General features: G+C 39.8%; 1 protein-coding gene across 3 annotated transcripts in view; it reads right to left on the bottom strand.

Annotated features, from left to right (window-relative positions):
• Positions 1–21,622, bottom strand: part of SUSD1 (sushi domain containing 1) — a 110,446-nt gene that overhangs the window by 44,652 nt on the left and 44,172 nt on the right. For 2 of the 3 annotated variants that reach the window (XM_066367430.1, XM_066367431.1), the window contains 3 exons: positions 19,586–19,683; positions 18,639–18,825; positions 2,814–2,923 (listed from right to left, as the gene is read on the bottom strand). In XM_066367430.1, the coding sequence (XP_066223527.1) occupies positions 2,814–2,923; positions 18,639–18,825; positions 19,586–19,683 (395 nt within the window). The remainder of the gene's footprint in view (positions 1–2,813; positions 2,924–18,638; positions 18,826–19,585; positions 19,684–21,622) is intronic. The other variant, XM_066367432.1, reaches the window with a different exon arrangement.

Here is a 21,622-nt window from a genome sequence, read left to right as displayed (position 1 = left end):
AGAGTTTCACACGTTATTTAAATTATTCTTTATCTATAATATCAATCAAGGCAATGTTTTCTTTATAATGCTTTATTCATTGTGATACAAAAGCAATTTTTCAATTTAACTATTTAATCATTTTAGTGTATGCATGAAATATCATTCATTTTCTTCCTTTTTTTACTTAAGACGAGTTTAATATTCATATTATATACAGGGGAATTTAAAGAAATGAGTAGAGAATATTGGAATAAAATTTTCAGTTAATAACATCTATCTTTTGTTCTGGCTCTGGGGCTTTATTGTTCTGCATAAAAGTATTTACTGTCTTCTCTTGGGATTAATAGCCAGTAATGGGTCACCTAGTAAGGAAGAAATGAATTGCAATAAAAGTAAGGAACTGAGACGGTGAAGTGGACGTTGTAACTGTCGGCAGCCCAGGGTCCAGCCGCCTGTTCTCAGAGCACCACAGTTTCCTTTTGGGAAACCACCACTTCCAGTTTGAGCATGAAAGCATGTGGTTCCCAATAAATACTTCTGTCATCTTTAAAAATGTTCTAAATTTAAAACCTTTTTAGTTATTGTCATGTATAGATGCTCTATCTTAAAGGAGCTGATTTTTGCCTGAATATGTTTGTGTTCATAATATAGATAACAGCATGGGTCTTTCACTCACTATTTTGTTTTTTGAGACTTATTCATGGTGAATTATTTTGATCTAGTTCGTTTATGTTTAGCTCCTACATAATATACAGTTTTGTAGATTTATCAGGTTGAACCATATCAAAATGGCAGAATAGCAGCAATTTCATATGGTCTAACCAAATATCACAATTATCTATTTTCCAACTGATGAACATTAAAGTTATTTTAATATTTGTATTATGTAAGCAATGATGTAATGAAAATCCAATTATATAACTCCTTAAATACTAGGGCAAAAATTTCTCTAGCATATATACTAAAAAAGTAGAATTGCTGTGTCTTAGAGTATATACAACTTCTACTTAAATAATTTATTGTTGTAACCAAGTAGTCAACCAATTGTTTCAGAACTATTTATTTCTGCACTCATTTGAAAAATCATATTTTATCATATATTAAATTATTAGAGTGCTTGAATATGTTTCTAGGCTCAGTGTTCTCTCTAGTATGAAAAACTAAATAGTTCATTCACCTGCTTAAAGTCCTTCAGGGTTGGCCCTGGCTGGTTGGCTCAGTGGTAGAGCGTCAGCCTGGCATGCAGGAGTCCCGGGTTTGATTCCCGGCCAGGGCACACAGGAGAAGTGCCCATCTGCTTCTCCACCCCTCCCCCTCTCCTTCCTCTCTCTCTTCCCCTCCCACAGCTGAGGCTCCATTGGAGCAAAGTTGGCCCAGGCGCTGAGGATGGCTCTGTGGTCTCTGCCTCAGGCGCTGGAGTAGCTCTGGTCGCAACAGAGCGACGCTCTGGATGGGCAGAGCATTGCCCCCTAGTGGGCATGCCGGGTAGACCCCAGTCAGGCACATGTGGGAGTCTCACTGACTGCCTCCCCATTTCTGGCTTCAGAAAAATACAAAAAATAAATAAAAAATAAAAAATAAAATAAAGTCCTTCGGTGCCTCCACATAGACATCAAAGTAAGATCAAAACTCTAAAGCACAGGACACAGGGTTTTTCACGATCTGGCCACAGCTTAGATTTTTGCCCCATCTCTTTCTACTTCCCCTTATCCCCTCTGTTCCCCGAGAGCCACAGGCTCTGTTACTCAACTGCAACTCTACCTGCCCACTGAGCCCCTCTTCACCTTCACCCACCTCTTCTTTCTAGCTGGTTCCTACTCATTCTCTATGATTCAACACCATCTTTACTTCTTGTTTGAGAAAAACATTGCACCTGGACATGCACACATACACACAAGATCCCATTCTATTGATTGACTTGTTCTAAAAGCTCTCACTATACCATATTATACAGCAACTGTCTGTTTAATTGTAGAATTATATTATTTTGAATTGGAACTTATTAACTACTTAATTTTAATTTAATATACAGTCTACTCTCTGCCAGACAATTTGTTAGGCACTGGAAATACGACACAAAACTAAATCTCACTTCCTGCCTGAACGTACTCATAATTTTACTTGAGATTTGTGATACTTAGAAAATCAAGTTAAATGAGAACCAATAGCCATTCAGCAAGTTTCTCAAAAACCCACACCCAACTGTGAATTTAATAATAAAAAAGTAGCAATTTTTTTTTATTTATTTTTTTACAGGGACAGAGAGAGGGATAGATAGGGACAGACAGACAGGAATGGAAAGAGATGAGAAGCATCAATCATCAGTTTTTTGTTGCTACACCTTAGTTGTTCATTAATTGCTTTCTCATATGTGCCTTGACTGAGGGGCTACAGCAGACCGAGTAACCCCTTGCTCAAGCCAGCGACCTTGGGTCAAAGCTGGTGAGCTTTGCTCAAACCAGATGAGCCCGCGCTCAAGCTGGCGACCTCGGGGTCTCAAACCTGGGTCCTTGCATCCCAGTCTGACACTCTATCCACTGCGCCACTGCCTGGTCAGGCAAGCAGCAATTATTGAATGCACTAAATTATAATACATGTAAAATATCAGGCAGCAAAAATGACAGCAAGTCACCAAATATAGTATCTTCCTTAAGTTTAGTCCCTCACTTGCATCCATCTCACATTTCATATCCATCTCTAAAACAAAAATCAAACCATCTAGAGGTCCATTTCATGAGTGTTTTTAGATACTTTGATTCCTTGCTTGGAGAACACACCCAAACTTTTAAGTGGCACAATTCTTTAACAAATAACATAAGAGATCTTCTTACTTGGTACATTTGTTCTGCTCCAACTTTCCTAGAATGCCTGTTCAGTTTCAAACAAGCTTCATTAAATACCGAGATATTGAAAATTCCATCATCTTCTAAGAGATCATCTTCTGAAAGATAAGAGAGAACACATGGAAGGAAGGGCTGCATCATCTCAGCGAAACATTCATGGCTAATTACAATAGGGTGTCTAACAGCAAGAGCATTACCTTTGGCTTCAAGCCCTGGCTCTACAACTTCTTCTTTTTTTTTTTTTTTTTTTTTAATTCATTTTTAGAAAGGAGAGAGAGAGGGAGAGAGAGAGAGGAGAGAGAGAGAGAAGGGGGGAGGAGCAGGAAGCATCAACTCCCATATGTGCCTTGACCAGTCTACAACTTCTTAATTGCATTGGCCTTAGCTCAGTCACTCAACACTCTGAACCTGTGTCCTACTTTGGGAAACCGAGTCATCCAGTTTGCTTTCCTTACATCATAGGCTGTTGAGAGTATCAAATGAAACAATGCCTATTTAAAAATTGCTATAAACTAATAAAGCTGTGGTATTTTTAGAACGGTAATCCTATCAGTTGGATAGTCCATAAGTAAAATGCCAAGTCCTAAGCATATAAATAACAAGAAAAATCAGAGAATAGGAAAAAGGCGAATAAGGCCAAGGCCACAGAACAGATCTCTCGGAGTATTTCCAACCTAGAAGATGACCAGAAAGTAGGTGACCAGGCAGAATGTTTGGCCTCACAGAAGACGGTATTTCAAGAGAGCTACTCAAATGAGAACTATGGCAGTAAAATCATCAGAAACAGGCTTATTTCAACCACTGTATAGAAAAAAGTAATTTCATGCCTCCTGTAGTCTAATTCATTCCATCAATGTTCCATTTTCTGGTAATCAAAAAGTAGAGGTTTGTTGGTAGCGAACAAAGAACTCACAGAGAGCCCAGGAGTGTCGTGGCTGATGTTCAAGGAAAAGCAGACTTCCTAACAGACAAGCCTGTGTGTTCTGCACAACTGAGGAAGTTTAAATGCCTATCAGAGGGAAGCCTGTTATAACTACCTTTTATGTAATATTTCTCCCACAGGAGTCTCTGCTACTAGAGAAGTAATAATGATAACAATAAATTATTCTATTCAAAATCAGAACTGTCCACAGAATTGTCACAATCGTTGACATATGCAGCACAAGGCAATTAGCAGGGAGAAAATATTCTTGGCTATAAATGGAAATGTAAAAATATGGCTATGAGAGAGAATCTGAAGGCCGATCACGTGTACTCTCCTTTATCTCCACAACATTTTTTTGTGTGTGACAGAGACAGAGACAGAATAGAGAGAGGGACAGATAGGGACAGCAGACAGGAAAGGAGAGAGATGAGAAGCATCAGTTCTTCACTGCGGCTCCTTAGTCTCCTTAGTTGTTCATTGATTGCTTTCTCATATGTGCCTTGTCCCAGGGACTGGAGCAGAGCAAGTGACCCCTTGCTCAAGCCAGCGATCTTAGGCTCAAGCCAGCCACCTTGGGCTTTAAGCCAGTGACCTTTGAGATCAAGCCAGTGACCATGGGGTCATGTCTATTTTCCCACGCTCAAGCCAGCGACCTCGAGGTTTCAAACCTGGGCCCTCCATGTCCCAGTCTGACACTCTATCCACTGCGCACCACCTAGTCAGGCTCCACACTTTTATTTTAAAGATTTCATAAGGCTATCAGCAACAAAATTTGCCACATGTATGCAAATGGTTTTGAGGCACGTCAAATATACATACTAAGAAATGCCACACATGGTGCATGTACGCACAAGGAACATGAAGCAGAACTACTGTCTGCATAGTTCCATCTCCGTATGATTTTCCACATACAGCCCATATGATCCGAATTCAGGGGATTGACAGCCATGTGCAGAAAGGCATCTGATTCCCACTTCCCACCCCCAATCCAGAAAGAAGTGACTGGAAATAGTGAAAATGGGTCAAAATTTGCATCTGGGTTGGAAAGAAGGGCCGGTTGCTACACACAAGGCAGAAACATGAAGCCGTTTCAGCTCAGCACAGTGTGGAAGGCAGCAGGAGAGAAAGACGGACTTCGACAACTGCTGTGCAGCCTACTTTCCAAGCAAAGGAGCACGGTCTCAAAGTCGCAAAGGGTGGAACTGAAGGAGGACTGGTGTCCCCAGAGGTGGGGGCAGAGGCAAAGACAGGCCACAGGACAATAAAGTGGTGAACACCCCATCAGTAGCCCTTTATCCCAGTAATTCCCAATCCCAACCGCACATCAGAACCACCCAGACACAGCAGATCTAAAGTAACGCTTGGACATCTGTGTTTGTTTTTTTAACTCACCAAGCAATCTAATATGTCGTCAGGGTAAAAAGTATATGTACTACCATTATTACTAATACTACTACGTACTACTAATAGTCCCTCTTTAGCACACTGGAAATCTTCTAAGGGGAGGCCTAGGGACCAAGAGGTCCCATCAGCCTGGGTTGGCAAAAGGAGAGATTTGGTTCTTTCCCGCCTTCACAGGCGATAACACCGTAATGAGGCCAGGCAATGCGGAGCAGGCCCAAGGGTGACAATGTCACCAATCAAGATAGCAAAGTGCTCAGAAGTAAAGCGCAGGGCAGTGGGCTTTCTCACAGCTGTCCCCCAAAGGACACTAGATTAGAACATCCAACGTACAGTAAATCCTTCAAGATGAGGTCTGAGACCAGCATACTAATATTATCCAATAAAAAGTGAGATAAAAGGTAATGGCATCTATTGTATTATTTTTAGAAAATCATACCTAAATAGAACTTTATTTTCTAAGAGTAAGTAATCTAGAAGGGGGGAGGAGCCTATAAAATGATCCTGCAAAGAACAAGAGGGAAACTGTGCTTAGGAGGCAAAGAGGGAACATACTTTTAGGGGAAAATATGAACAAAATAAGAGCAAAATTAGGCAACATGTGTTATAATCTTTCCGTAAAAACATTTTTTTAAATGGATTCAAATAGATAAAGGATGAGATAATGAGAGAATGCAATAACTGCCTGACCTGTGGTGGAGCAGTGGATAGAGCATGTTGCCCTGGAATGCTGAGGTCGCCAGTTCAAAACCCCGGATTTCCCCAGTCAAGGCACACAAGGGATGCAACCACTATAAGTGGATGCTTCCTGCTCCTCCCTGCCCTTTCTCTCTCTCTCTCTACTCTCTCTAACATCAATAAACAAAATCTTTTAAAAAAAATAAAGGAAATGAAATAGCAGAGAGGACACTGGTTGAAAGAGACAGAAATAAAAAGGGAACTCGATGAGATAAAGAAACAAAAGTGCAAGAACAGAATTTAAAGTGCATTGGAAATGACAGATCAGAAATGTCACTGCACAGACGCATGAACGCATACCGAGAACAAACATGCTACATCCTCATAGTAGACAGAGGGGAAAGACATGGGTAGAAAATGAGAGAAAATGAAAGACCAATTCCACAGGGGAGCACCTGCAGAACCAAAAGAGCAAATTAAAAAAAAAAAAAAAAAGAGATTTAATGGAAAAAAATATTTAGATAGACCAAATTCTAAAGATCCAAAAATTCACAGGACACTAAGAAGACTTAGTAAAAAAATAATAATAATAAAATTAACATTTATATCAGCCAACTCTGAAGTTTCACAACAGAAGGGATTTCTGTCTCATTCACTTCTTATAAATATTGCTATAAATTAATATAAAATAGAATTCTAAGGATGTAATACATGCTAAAAGTAACTAGAAATGAGCTGGCAATAAAATGTCATGTTAAAACAATAACAAAAGGGAAGCAAGAGGGGAAGAAACAAAAGGAAGTAAAGAATACTAACTTTGGAGATGACGTCAGAGTAATGGTGGGGTAGGAAGCGATACCGATAAATCTCCCCCAAAACTCAACAAGATCTTCAACCAGAAACAGAAAAACCTATACTTGGAGCCTCCAGAAGCTTCGCAATACACCCAAAGGTATGGTCGAGTGAAAAATTGGCTAAATATATAACCAAACCCCGAAGGAAATAGGGAGTAAGAAATGCTCCGCCTTCCTCACTAACCTAAACAGGGCGGCTTTCTCTGGTAACTGTGAATATAGAAACTGAGGTGGGCAAAAGGGGTGAATAGATCCAGGCCGCGGCACAAACGGCTGAACCAGGCTGTGGCACGGAGATCCAAGCCGAGGAAAAACTGATCCTGTGGCAACCCGGGCAATACAAGCTAACACTTGTGCCAAACCCAAACAAAGAAAGACAAGCGGGGCGGCCATTTTACCCGGTCTCCTGGTTGGCGTGCGCGCAGTTAGTGGGCGAGAGATTTTTTCCTAGGCCCCGAGAGTGGGTGCCCGTGTTGCCCCACGGAGAGGCAGGTTCAGAGGCCTTTCTGTGGGCCGAGGGCAGAGTCTCTGGGCAGCCCCAGCGCCCTGGGAAAGCCACGCACAGGAGGGAGTGAGAACTAATTCCAACGGTGGAGATTTTCCGTGCTGGAGGGGTTTCACTCAGAGGGAAACGCGGCCGGCCTCATATCCTGGTTTGCGCGCGCAGATAGTGAATGAGAGATTCCTCCGAGTGCCTCGGCAGTGCGCACCTGTGTTATCGCACAGAGGGGCAGAGTCAGGGGCCTTTGTGTGGGCCAAAGCAGAATCTCGGGCCGCCCCAGCGCCTTGCAAAAGCTGCGCACGGGGACGGAGCGAGACTCAATTCCAACGCTGCAACTTTTCCCTGCGGTTGGGGGTTTCACTCAGAGCGTGAGACTGCTGGCCGGATATCCTGGTCTGCGCGCGCAGCCAGTGAGTGAGAGTTTCCTCCAAGCGCCCCAGAAGTGGGCGCCTGCCTGTGTTACCGGACAGAGTGGCAGACAGAGTCAGAGGTCTTTGAGTGGGCGGAAAGCCCGCCTGATTATGCTAGCAGCTCTGACTGACTGAGCCTTACCCAGAGCCCTGTGCTGAGTGGAAATAGAGTGGGGAGTTGCCAGCTCTTTGAGCCTCTTACTATCCAGGCAGAGGCAGCAGCAACCCCATAGCTGGATTATCAGGCTACTAATTGAAGAAGGAAAGACTAGGAGAAAGGCTCCAGGAACACGGACTCTCTCACTGTCGGAGCCTATAAATGCTAATGAGTCTCGACTGCCAACGAGACTAAAGCACAATACATGACATTGCCATAGAGACTTATCAACTGCAAACCTCTACCTGAGCATGCCAAAGGGGCAGAACCCGGGGTACAGAGTCACCGACCAGGAAGAGGGAGAGAAAAGAAAAAGCAAGAAGATAACCTCTCAAAATCAAGAATAATCTGCAGACTTTATAACCTATCCCATTTTATTATATTTGTTCGTTTGTTTCTCTTATCTTCATTCTTGATACTTTTTTTCCTCCTCCAATTTGGCCGATTAACTCTCGGCCGGTCTTACTCTCTCCTCTCCTTGAACTACACTACCCATAAGTGTTACATCTCCCATTATCTTTTCTCTTCTCTTCCTTTCTCTCTATGAGGGTTGCACTCCAAAACCCTTAACTCTCTCTCTCTCTCTCCTTTCCTTTTTCTTCTTTTAGTGGTTCCCTCTTTTTCTCTCTCTCTCTCTTTCTTTTCTCCCTCTATATTAGTTTCTTCCTTTCTCCTTTACATCTCCTCTCATTCAAACCTCAATAACAAAAAAATTATCTTATCTGGGACTCAAACTTATGTTTGTGGCATTTTGGGGGGGGGTTTACTTCACCTTTTTAACTCACTAGCAGTGCTCCCATCCCTGGTTCTCCATTTTATCTAGTTCTTGTTCCACTAAATACAATAGTAATTTTTTAATTTGTCCCCCCATTTTTCCATTTTCCTCTTATTCCTCTCATCATAACTCTTAGACAACCACCACCTAAAAGCAAATCATTTTATTCTTGACTCAAATTTTTTCCTTATTTGCTTTTTGTGGGTCCATACGCTCTTTCTTTTTCTTTTTCTTTTTTTCTTTTTTTTTTTTTTTTGCCCCTTTATTACTTTGGCCCTCCATCACAGGCATTGTTTGTTATAATTCACAGTTCACCACAAGATTTTCTCAAGAAAGAGGGGAGAGGAGAGGAGAGGAAAAAAGGAGGGGGGGAATAATTTCCATTTTTAAAAATTTTTATTTTATTTTATTTTTCTTTATTTCATTATTAATTTTTTTTTAAAAAACCAACTCTTTTCGATTTTTTTTATTAATTTTTTTAACTTTTTATTCTTTATTAAATCTCATTAATACTATCAACAAAACCACCCTCAGATGCCATTAAGGAAGAGAAAATCGAATATCGTGGATACAAAAGAGAGAGAGGTAACACAGCTAGATGAGGAAAAATCTATGGAGAAAAAATTTAATATATTGGAAACCTTGGAGCTAAATGACAGAGAATTCAAGATAGAAATCCTAAAAATCCTCCGAGATATACAAGAAAACACAGAAAGGCAATTTAGGGAGCTCAGAAAACAACTCAATGAACACAAAGAATATATGTCCAAGGAAATTGAAACTATAAAAACAAATCAAACAGAGATGAAAAACTCAATTCACGAGCTGAAAAACGAAGTAACAAGCTTAGCTAATAGAACAGGTCAGATAGAAGAGAGGATTAGTGAAATAGAAGACAAGCAACTTGAGGCACAACAGAGAGAAGAAGAAAGAGACTCAAAAATTAAAAAAAATGAGATAGCTCTACAAGAATTATCTGACTCCATCAAAAAGAATAACATAAGAATAATAGGTATAATAGAGGGAGAAGAGAGAGAAAATGGAATGGAGAACATACTCAAACAAATAATAGATGAGAACTTCCCAAGCCTGTGGAAAGAACTAAAGCCTCAAGTTCAAGAAGCAAACAGAACTCCGAATTTTCTTAACCCCAACAAACCTACTCCAAGGCATATCATAATGAAATTGGCACAAACCAACAGCAAAGAGAAAATTCTCAAGGCAGCCAGGGAAAAGAAGAATACAACATATAAAGGAAGGCCCATTAGATTATCATCAGATTTCTCAGCAGAAACTCTACAAGCTAGAAGAGAGTGGACCCCAATATTTAAAGTCCTGAAAGAGAAGAACTTTCAGCCAAGAATACTATACCCATCAAAGCTATCCTTCAAATATGAAGGAGAAATAAAAACATTCACAGATACAGAAAAGATGAGGGAATTTATCATCAGAAAACCCCCACTCCAGGAATTACTAAAGGGGGTTCTCCAATCAGATACAAAGAACAAAAAAAAACAGAGCCACAAGTAAAAGCTCCAAGAAGAACACAATAAAACCAAATTTAAACTGTGACAACAACAAAAAGAAAGAGGGGGAGAAGATGGAGATTAACAGTAGCAAAGGACGATGGAGTGCAAAAGTACTCACAAAATAGTTCGCTACAATGAACAGGGTAGGGACCCTTTTCATTACTCAAAGGTAACCACCATTGAAAAAACCACCACAGAAGCACATGAGATAAAAAAGATAGCAACAGAGGAAAGATGTATGGAATACAACCAAATAAAAACAAAAGATAGAAAAACAAAAGAGAAGGATCAAACAAGACACAAAACTAACAGAAAGCAAGATATAAAATGGCAATAGGGAACTCACAAGTATCAATAATTACACTAAATGTAAACGGATTAAACTCACCAATAAAAAGGCACAGAGTAGCAGAATGGATTAAAAAAGAAAATCCAACTGTATGCTGCCTACAGGAAACTCATCTAAGTAACAAGGATAAAAACAAATTCAAAGTGAAAGGCTGGAAAACAATACTCCAAGCAAATAACATCCAAAAAAAAGCAGGTGTAGCAATACTCATATCGGATAATGCTGACTACAAGACAGGAAAAGTACTCAGAGACAAAAATGGCCATTTCATAATGGCTAAGGGGACACTGAATCAAGAAGACATAACAATTCTTAATATATATGCACCAAACCAAGGAGCACCAAAATATATAAGACAGCTACTTATTGATCTTAAAACAAAAACTGACAAAAACACAATCATACTTGGAGACCTCAATACACCACTGACGGCTCTAGATCGGTCATCCAAACAGAGAATCAACAAAGACATAGTGGCCTTAAACAAAACACTAGAGCACCTGGATATGATAGACATCTACAGGACATTTCATCCCAAAGTGACTGAGTATACATTTTTCTCCAGTGTACATGGATCATTCTCAAGAATTGACCATATGTTGGGCCACAAAAACAACATCAGCAAATTCAGAAAAATTGAAGTTGTACCAAGCATATTTTCTGATCATAAAGCCTTGAAACTAGAATTCAACTGCAAAAAAGAGGAAAAAAATCCCACAAAATGTGGAAACTAAACAACATACTTTTAAAAAATGAATGGGTCAAAGAAGAAATAAGTGCAGAGATCAAAAGATATATACAGACTAATGAAAATGACAATACGACATATCAGAATCTATGGGATGCAGCAAAAGCAGTAATAAGAGGGAAGTTCATATCACTTCAGGCATATATGAACAAACAAGAGAGAGCCCAAGTGAACCACTTAACTTCACACCTTAAGGAACTAGAAAAAGAAGAACAAAGACAACCCAAAACCAGCCGAAGAAAGGAGATAATAAAAATCAGAGCAGAAATAAATGAATTAGAGAACAGAAAAACTACAGAAAAAATTAATAGAAAAAGGAGCTGGTTCTTTGAAAAGATCAACAAAATTGACAAACCCTTGGCAAGACTTACCAAGGAAAAAAGAGAAAGAACTCATATAAACAAAATCCAAAATGAAAGAGGAGAAATCACCACGGACACCATAGATATACAAAGAATTATTGTAGAATACTAGGAAAAACTATATGCCACTAAATTCAACAATCTAAAAGAAATGGATAAATTCCTAGAACAATACAACCTTCCTAGACTGAGTCAAGAAGAAGCAGAAAGCCTAAACAGACCTATCAGTAGAGAAGAAATAGAAAAAACCATTAAAAACCTCCCCAAAAATAAAAGTCCAGGCCCTGACGGCTATACAAGCGAATTTTATCAAACATTCAAAGAAGACTTGGTTCCTATTCTACTCAAAGTCTTCCAAAAAATTGAAGAAGAAGCAATACTTCCAAACACATTTTATGAGGCCAACATAACCCTCATACCAAAACCAGGCAAGGATGGCACAAAAAAAGAAAACTACAGACCAATATCTCTAATGAATACAGATGCTAAAATACTAAACAAAATACTAGCAAATCGAATATAACAACATATTAAAAAAATAATACATCATGATCAAGTGGGATTCATCCCAGAATCTCAAGGATGGTTCAACATACGTAAAACGGTTAACGTAATACACCATATCAACAAAACAAAGAACAAAAACCACATGATCTTATCAATAGACGCAGAAAAGGCTTTCGATAAAATACAACACAATTTTATGTTTAAGACTCTCAACAAAATGGGTATAGAAGGAAAATATCTCAACATGATAAAGGCCATATATGATAAACCATCAGCTAACATCATATTAAATGGCACAAAACTGAAGGCTTTCCCCCTTAAATCAGGAACAAGACAGGGTTGTCCACTCTCTCCACTCTTATTTAATGTGGTACTAGAGGTTCTAGCCAGAGCAATCAGACAAGACAAAGAAATAAAAGGCATCCATATTGGAAAAGAAGTAAAGGTATCACTTTTTGCAGATGATATGATCCTATACATCGAAAACCCCAAAGAATCCACAAAAAGACTACTAGAAACAATAAGCCAATACAGTAAGGTCGCAGGATACAAAATTAACATACAGACGTCAATAGCCTTTCTATATGCCAACAATGAAACAACTGAGAAGGAACTCAAAAGAATAATCCCCTTCACGATTGCAACAAAAAAAATAAAATACTTAGGAATAAACATAACAAAGAATGTAAAGGACTTATATAATGAAAACTATAAACCATTGTTAAGGGAAATCGAAAAAGATATAATGAGATGGAAGAATATACCTTGTTCTTGGCTAGGAAGAATAAATATAATCAAGATGGCTATATTACCCAAAGCAATATACAAATTTAATGCAATTCCCATCAAACTTCCAATGACGTTTTTTAAAGAAATAGAGCAAAAAATCATCAGATTTATATGGAACTATAAAAAACCCCGAATAGCCAAAGCAATCCTAAAGAAAAAGAATGAAGCTGGGGGCATTACAATACCTGACTTCAAACTATATTATAGGGCCACGACAATCAAAACAGCATGGTATTGGCAGAAAAATAGATAATCAGACCAATGGAACAGAATAGAAAGTCCAGAAATAAAACCACATATATATAGTCAAATAATTTTTGATAAAGGGGCCAACAACACACAATGGAGAAAAGAAAGCCTCTTCAATAAATGGTGCTGGGAAAACTGGAAAGCCACATGCAAAAGAATGAAACTGGACTACAGTCTCTCCCCCTGTACAAAAATTAACTCAAAATGGATCAAAGATCTAAACATAAGACCTGAAACAATTAAGTACATAGAAGAAGACATAGGTACTCAACTCATGGACTTGGGTTTTAAAGAGCATTTTATGAATTTGACTCCACAGGCAAGAGAAGTGAAGGCAAAAATTAATGAATGGGACTACATCAGACTAAGAAGTTTTTGCTCAGCAAGAGAAACTGATAACAAAATAAACAGAAAGCCAACTAAATGGGAAATGATTTTTTCAAACGACAGCTCAGATAAGGGCCTAATATCCAAAATATACAAAGAACTCATAAAACTCAACAACAAACAAACAAACAATCCAATAAAAAAATGGGAAGAGGATATGAATAGACACTTCTCCCAGGAAGAAATACAAATGGCCAACAGATATATGAAAAGATGCTCATCTTCTTTAGCTATTAGAGAAATGCAAATCAAAATGGCAATGAGATACCACCTCACACCTGTTCGATTAGCTGTTATTAGCAAGACAGGTAATAGCAAATGTTGGAGAGGCTGTGGAGAAAAATGAACCCTCATACACTGTTGGTGGGAATGTAAAGTAGTACAACCATTATGGAAGAAAGTATGGTGGTTCCTCAAAAAACTGAAAATAGAACTACCTTATGACCCAGCAATCCCTCTACTGGGTATATATCCCAAAAACTCAGAAACATTGATACGTAAAGACACATGCAGCCCCATGTTTATTGCAGCATTGTTCACAGTGGCCAGGACATGGAAACAACCAAAAAGCCCATCAATAGATGACTGGATAAAGAAGATGTGGCACATATACACTATGGAATACTACTCAGCCAAAGAAATGATGACATCGGAACATTTACAGCAAAATGGTGGGATCTTGATAACATGATACAAAGCGAAATAAGTAAATCAGAAAAAACCAGGAACTGTATTATTCCATACGTAGGTGGGACATAATAGTGAAACTAAGAGACATTGATAAGAGTGTGGTGGTTACAGGGGGGAGGGGGGAATGGGAGAGAGAAAGGGGGTGGGGAGGGGCACAAAGAAAACAAGATAGAAGGTGACAGAGGACAATCTGACTTTGGGTGGTGGGTATGCAACATAATTGAACGACAAGATAACCTGGACTTGTTATCTTTGAATATATGTATCCTGATTTATTGATGTCACCCCATTAAAAAAAATAAAATTATTAAAAAAAAAAAAAAAAGAATACTAACTTCCACATCTTTTTCAAGGAGAAGGTAACATTAATTCAGACTTAACACTGGTAATCAGGGAAATACATATTCAGATAGGATTCTTTTTATTTTTTTAATATGGATTGTAGAATAGAAGCAAAGTCTACACTGTCTGAATCATTGAAAAAGAAACTGTGAAGCAAAAAGAAAACAATGGATATAACAAAGTAGCATAAAAAAGAGTAAAATAAAATACAATGACAAGAAAGAACTGTATCACAAACAACACTAATGTAAATTGCTTAACTTACCTGCAAAACAGTAACACTTTTCTCAAATATGTTTCTCAATATATACAGTCCCCTAGTGTACATCTCTAACAATGGTACCCAGGGAGCTTTTAAGAAGAACAAAAGTGGGTGAAGGTGCCCTGGCTGGCTGGCTCAGCGGCAGAGCGTTGCCTTGGCGTATGGAAGTCCCGGGTTCGATTCCCAGCCAGGGCACACAGGAGAAGTGCCCATCTGCTTCTCCCCCCTTCCCCTTCTCCTTTATCTCTGTCTCTCTCTTCCCCTCCCACAGCCCCACCCACAGCCAAGGCTCCATTGGCGCAAAGTTGGCCCGGGCGCTGAGGATGGCTCCTAGAATCTCAGACACTAAAATGGCTCGGGCGGAAACGGAGCAATGCCCTAGATGGGCAGAGCATCGCCCTCTGATGGGCATGCCAGGTGGATCCCGGTCTGGTACATGCAGGAGTCTGTCTGACTGCCTCCTCGCTTCTAACTTCGTAAAAATATTAAAAAAAAAAAAAGTGGGTGAAGGCATATTGTACAAACAAAAGAAAACAAGCAAAGCAATATTACTAATCAAAGTGTAATTTAAGGCAAAAGAGCCATGTGTTGTTTCTGGTAAAAGTTAGAATCTACAATTAAGATATCAGTCATGAAAAAAAAAAAAAGATATCAGTCATGGACATAAATATTATGGCATCAAAACGTGTGAAACAAAATAGTTAGAATTTCTAAAAGAAATTGAGAAAAATGGCAATCCAAGTAAGCAAAGAACAACAAGAAATAAACTTAAAAACCAGAAGTCCAGCAAAATTTTATTAATAATCTTATTAATAGAGTTAACTGAAAACTAGATCTACTCTGCCTACAAAAACTATCCAGCACCAACCACAAAATTTCAAAAATTGGCCAAGAATAAGTCCCTCAAAATGTCAATAAGTCTACCCAAAGAATACCAAAATGTAACTAAACTAGAAATAACAATAAAGTGTAAATGTCAAAAAACATTACTTGTATAACATATAATTAACTCTTCAAAGGGAAATCAAAATAGCAATTTTATAATGCTTTGAAAGTAAAGATAAAGAGAACATATATTAACACACTCGTAAATAATTCCTCAATCAAAGGGAAAATAAGAACAGCAATTATATCATGCCTTAAAAGTAAGAATAAAGAGAACAGGTATCTATCATGCCTAAGAAATTTGAGCCCAGCTCAAATTCAGAACAGAAGGGAGAAAGAAGCATTCAAGACTTTTTTTTTTTTTTTTTGTATTTTTCTGAAGCCGGAAACGGGGAGAGACAGTCAGATAGACTCCCCGCATGCGCCCAACTGGGATCCACCCGGCACGCCCACCAGGGGGGATGCTCTGCCCACCAGGGGGCGATGCTCTGCCCCTCCAGGGCGTCGCTCCTTCGTGACCAGAGCCACTCCAGCGCCTGGGGCAGAGGCCAAGGAGCCATCCCCAGTGCCTGGGCCATCTTTGCTCCAATGGAGCCTCGGCTGGGGGAGGGGAAGAGAGAGACAGAGAGGAAGGAAAGGGGGAGGGGTGGAGAAGCAGATGGGCGCCTCTCCTGTGTGCCCTGGCCGGGAATCGAACCCAGGACTTCTACACGCCAGGCCGACACTCTACCACTGAGCCAACCGGCCTGGGCTCATTCAAGACTTTTATTATCGAACAGAAAAAGAATGGAAATAAGTTGAATTATGCATTTACTCAAGAATTTAGTAATAAAACAACATAACCACCAGGAAGAATAAAATAAAAATAAGGGAGATATTAATGAGATGGAAAAAAGAAAAATAATTTAAAACCCAAGAGTTTATTCTTTGGGGAAAAGAACAATAATAAAATAGACAAGCCACACTAAATTAATCAATTTTAAAAGAGAGAGAACAACATTAGGAGTAAGAATAACCTGTGGTTATATAACCTGTAACCCCAGAGGAGTTGTAAACAAATATTCCATATGACAATCGGCTGATATATTTTATATCTCAACAAAATAGACACTTTTTAAGGAAAACATAAATTATAAAAATTGACTCAAGAAAATGTAAGAAACATAAACAGACCAAAATTAATCATAGAAGAAATTGACAAAGTTATCAAAGAATTGTCTCCCAAAAGGGGTGGGACTTTGATGATCTCATGAACAAATGTGTCCAACTGAAAGGAAGGGAATAATTTAAGATTTATATAAACTTTTCCAGAGCATAAAAATTAAAGAAAACATCCAAATTTACTTTATGAGAACTAGCAGAACCCTGAAAATGAAATTAAATTAAATATGCAGGAGAGGAAGAAAATGATACATCTTTACAAAAATATGTAAATAAACAGGGAAGACAAAACCTAAGTATATATTGAGTAAATGTGGAAATGTACCTTGTTTCCCATTAGGGATGATTCAGTTTAAACCTCAACCCTCTCTAGATTAATTTGCAAATTTAATCCAATTCTACTTAAAATATCAGACAGAGGAACACAGTCTGGAGACATTAAACATCTCAGCCATGGTCACCCAACTCTTCATGGCAGAGGTAAGATGCAAAACCAAGTCTATCTTACCCCAGAGACCATGCTTTCCGAGTGGAAATGAACTTGAAGTAATGAGACATTGGTAAGAAGAGCTGACCCTGGCCAGAGCTGTGGTGGCGCAGTGGATAAAACATCAACCTAGAATGCTGAGGTCGCCAGTTGGAAACCCTGGGTTTGCCTGGTTCAGGCACATATGGGAGGTGATGCTTCCTGTTCCTCCCCTACCTTTTCTCTCTCTCTCTTCTAATAATAAAATCTTCTAAAAATTTAAAAGAATAAAAAAAAAAGAGCTGACCCTGAATAGCTAACTGTCATTCTGACCAAACAATGAAAGATGACTTTGAAGTCCTGGGATGATCTTTTCAAAAAGACATATTCCTAATAAATCCATACCAGTTCATTATCATTTTTTATTCAAGCTTCTCTAGTTAGTTACCATGTTAATTTTATAATATCTTTTCTGGCATATTATTTACTTAGAAAAAATCATTTTGTTTTATTCATAGACAAGTACCTGGGGACCTAATTTGTATAATTTCATAGTTGGCTTTATATTAAGATTTTCAGTCTTTTTTATTATTTCTACCAAATTTGTGTCCCTTCCTGTTCCTAGTGGCAGCAATAATTGTAGGTTGAGGTACATTTTCTCAAATCAGAACTATCTCAACTCCCCCCAAATAAAAGATGACCCCAATGAATTCATAAGGTTTGTTTATAAAGTATTTAATTAGTCCTAACACCCTATAACCAAAATTTTTAGAAACTTGTTATAATTGTTACAATGTGATTACAAAAATCCATGTGGTAGCTATGAACAATGAGGTTTATTACTACTTCTCCAAGCTCCTTCTGCCAGTTTCTCTTTCCACCTGACCTTTACCCTCCTGCATCTAGGGACTGCCCATCCCTATGCACTCGCCCAGCTCCCACAGTCACTTGATTACCCAGCCCAGATCAGACCTGGGGACAGTTCCCTCCCCCACTCTAGAGGTAAAGCCACTGGGTCAGTGTCCCTGGCTCCTCCTCTCACAGGCAACGGTAAGAAATGGCTTTTGCATTTCCTACCAAAAATAAGCCCTGTGGCTACCCTCTATTGCCTCAGATAATTAAGAATTGACTGCATCACCTCTTAATGTTGTCCTCTTTTTAAATGCCTTCTAATTACTGTCCGCTTCAACAGACACCCAGGCTGAGCAACAACCCACTCAGCCTGGCATCAATAAGACAGGACTCCTTTCTACTAGAAAGTCTCCTGGCTATAGAGCTCATAAAGCAACCGTGAACTCTCCTGCCCTGTAGATTCTGAAGCCCATTTTCCCCACATCCTGCACTTAGCATTTTCAAGGAGGAAACGGGACTTTGCTTCTACCTACCTGCTGTCTGGAACCAAATGATGGCTGGCACAGAGCGTCTGGGAGGGGCAGTGGAAATGCTCACGGTGTAGTTGGTGCCTTGGTACAGGTCCAGGCACACTTCTGGGGTCCTGCTGTCTGTGGTCAGGTTGACTGTCTCCTCATGAACTGAATCCACAGGGTCCACCCGGTGTCCTTTTATGTGTATCTTTGCGAGGGGAAAAGACAAAGATTATCCACCATGACACCAGTTCAAACAACCAAGAAAGACTTTGTGGTACTGGGTCCTTTTCTCCTATTATTCCCTTTTACCCTGCACTGCTCACCTGAGGGAGATAAACAAGGTAAACCTTGTTATCAGATATCGAATGATGACATCTGATCAGCCCAATGATCAATAAACCCTAAGAAGTGATATAAAATGAGGAATCCATCTAGGGAGTGCTACCCTGTGCACAAATGACCATCGATCAATGGAGACAGTCACAGCCTGAGACCCACTCACTGCTTCCTGTTACCAAGTCAGCAGATGCTTCTAGGCTGACTCTGGGGGCGTGGCACGCAAGTGCTTGGAAACAGGCTTTGATACCACGTATAAATACAGCCCCGCAGACACCCTGTCCAATGACAAATATATGAAACACAAAATGTAAAATAAAATAATCCAGACAGCTTTAATGCTGAGGTCGCCGGTTCGAAACCCTGGGCTTGCCTGGTCAAGGCACATATGGGAGTTGATGCTTCCAGCTCCTCTCCCCCTTCTCTCTCTCTGTCTCTCCCCCCCTCTCTCCTCTCTAAAATGAATATTAAAAAAATAAAAATAAAATAATCCAGACAGCTTTAAGATTCGGTTCAGTTTTTTTAAAGGATGACGGGATTGGCAAAAACCTAGATTGAGAGGCTCTTCCAGAAGCAAGTCCCTCGTTACATTTCTGCTCTAGCAGGAAAAAGTTGATCGCTTTACTTACCACATATTCAGTCCTGGAGTTGACTCTTCTTGGGCTTGTCTGCCACCTCACACAGGTGTTATTAAATACCGATACCTCATTAATTTCTGTAATTATTTCTAAAACAGAAAAAGAGATAAGCCACTCACAACATGCATCAGTGAGGTCTGAAAAAAATCTTAAACAGTGACCACATGGGAGGGCATGACTTAGTGTATCTGCCCAGCCAATCTCTCTGCTGCTCACCATTCATGCTCTGATTCAGAAACCAAATCAGGCAACTCAAACTATCCCAGGCCAATCACCCCATTTATCTTCATCATGAATGAGCCTGGCCCCGCTACCTGACTTGGAGGAAAAGGAAGTATTCTTGCTTGGGTAAGTATGAGGAAAAATTCCAACCTGTGGTTGGTCTGGCAGGCCACTGGATGCCACTGGTGTTCTGCTTGTGCGGGGTGGAGAGAGGCCCAGAGCTGAGCCCTGAACCAGCTGCGCAGGTGCCACTGGCTGATAGAGCACTCTTATTTTCAGGGCACTGCTGTTCCCAAGAGGGAAATGATATGTATGACCACTCAGGACCATTCCTTAGGAGCAGGTTGGGGTAAACTAAAATGAATTCTCACAAGGTCCCTGGATACTTGTGGGACTCCTTGAACTGGAGCTATTTAATCCTGACCTATCCAGGAAGCCACTAGATTTCTTCACATTGCTCTGCTTTTTAAAATATTCTGTATTCTGTATGTATTCCATGTAGTGAGCTTGGCAGCGTGGGAAACTGTATTAGGGTCTTTGTTCCCCGAGGTAACACTATTTCCAAAAGACACAGTTAATCATGAAGGAAGTTGTTCAGATGGGAAGAGGGCAAGGATTTAGCTTTTTACCTATTTAAAACCAAATTCCCTGCAAATAAGTAAAACTATCTCTATTAGTAGATGACATGATCTTGTATATATATATATATATTATATATTGATATAATAATCCTAAGGTATTCACATACAAACAGAACCAGAGCTAAGAAAGGAATTCAGCAAGGTTGCAAGATACAACGTCAATGTATAAAACTCAATTGTATCTCTGTACACAAGCAAAGAACAATTTAAAAATTAAATCAAGAGCCTGACCTGTGGTGGCGCAGTGGATAAAGTGTCGACCTGGAATGCTGAGGTTGCCGGTTCAAAACCCAGGCCTTGCCCAGTCAAGGCACATATGGGAGTTGAAGCTTCCTGCTCCTCCCCCCCCTTCTCTTTCTCTTTCTCTCTCTCTCTCTCTCTCCCCCCCCTCTAAAATGAATAAATAAAATTAATTTTGAAAAAAAATTACATCAAGAAAACAATTTTATTTACAATAGCATCAAAAAGAATAAAATTCCCTACAGATAGAAGCTCCCATACTATCATCCCTGAAGAGGGGAAATCCTCATTTATCCAGACAATAACATTCCACAGCCCAAATTCAGGCTTTCCCACTGAATCGGACATCCTTTACGGAGTCATCAGAATCTCCCAGCCTCACCTGTTTCCTGGTCCAGCCCTACATGGGCTTTGACAATATGGCTGTCTCTTGTCTGACCACTCAGGGGCTTCCCTGCTGGGCCACCCACACCCAAGCCCGTGCAACTTGGAAGGGCAGGGGAATCAATGCCCTATAGGGACAGCAGACAGTGAGTAAATCTTCCCTTGTCTTTCTTTTCTCCGAAGGGCAGTCCTACAAAGAAAGACCTCTCGGGGCACTGGTGCACAGGCGGAGAGATCACTTGCACTGCAATGGACCCAATGCAACAAGGCAGCCTTATATTGGCTCTTCTTCCGTCCCTGCTCTCTTTCCCTTCTCATCACCTGCTTCTTGAGACATCCTTCCCTATTGTATAACATATAAATAGAAGCCCTCTGCCTCCAGCTCTCTTTTCTGGGAAACCCAAGGAAAGACTCCCATCAAGAAGAGTGAGAAAGATAATTCTCCATCTCACTATGCTGTACACCTGAAACTAATACAAAATAACACTGAATGTAAACTGTACAGGCAGCAGCTGCAGCCCCAGGTACAAATGAGAAATCC

This window comes from Saccopteryx leptura, chromosome 2 (assembly GCF_036850995.1).
Source record: "Saccopteryx leptura isolate mSacLep1 chromosome 2, mSacLep1_pri_phased_curated, whole genome shotgun sequence".
Taxonomy (NCBI): domain Eukaryota; kingdom Metazoa; phylum Chordata; class Mammalia; order Chiroptera; family Emballonuridae; genus Saccopteryx; species Saccopteryx leptura.
This window is presented reverse-complemented; position numbering and strand designations above follow the sequence as displayed.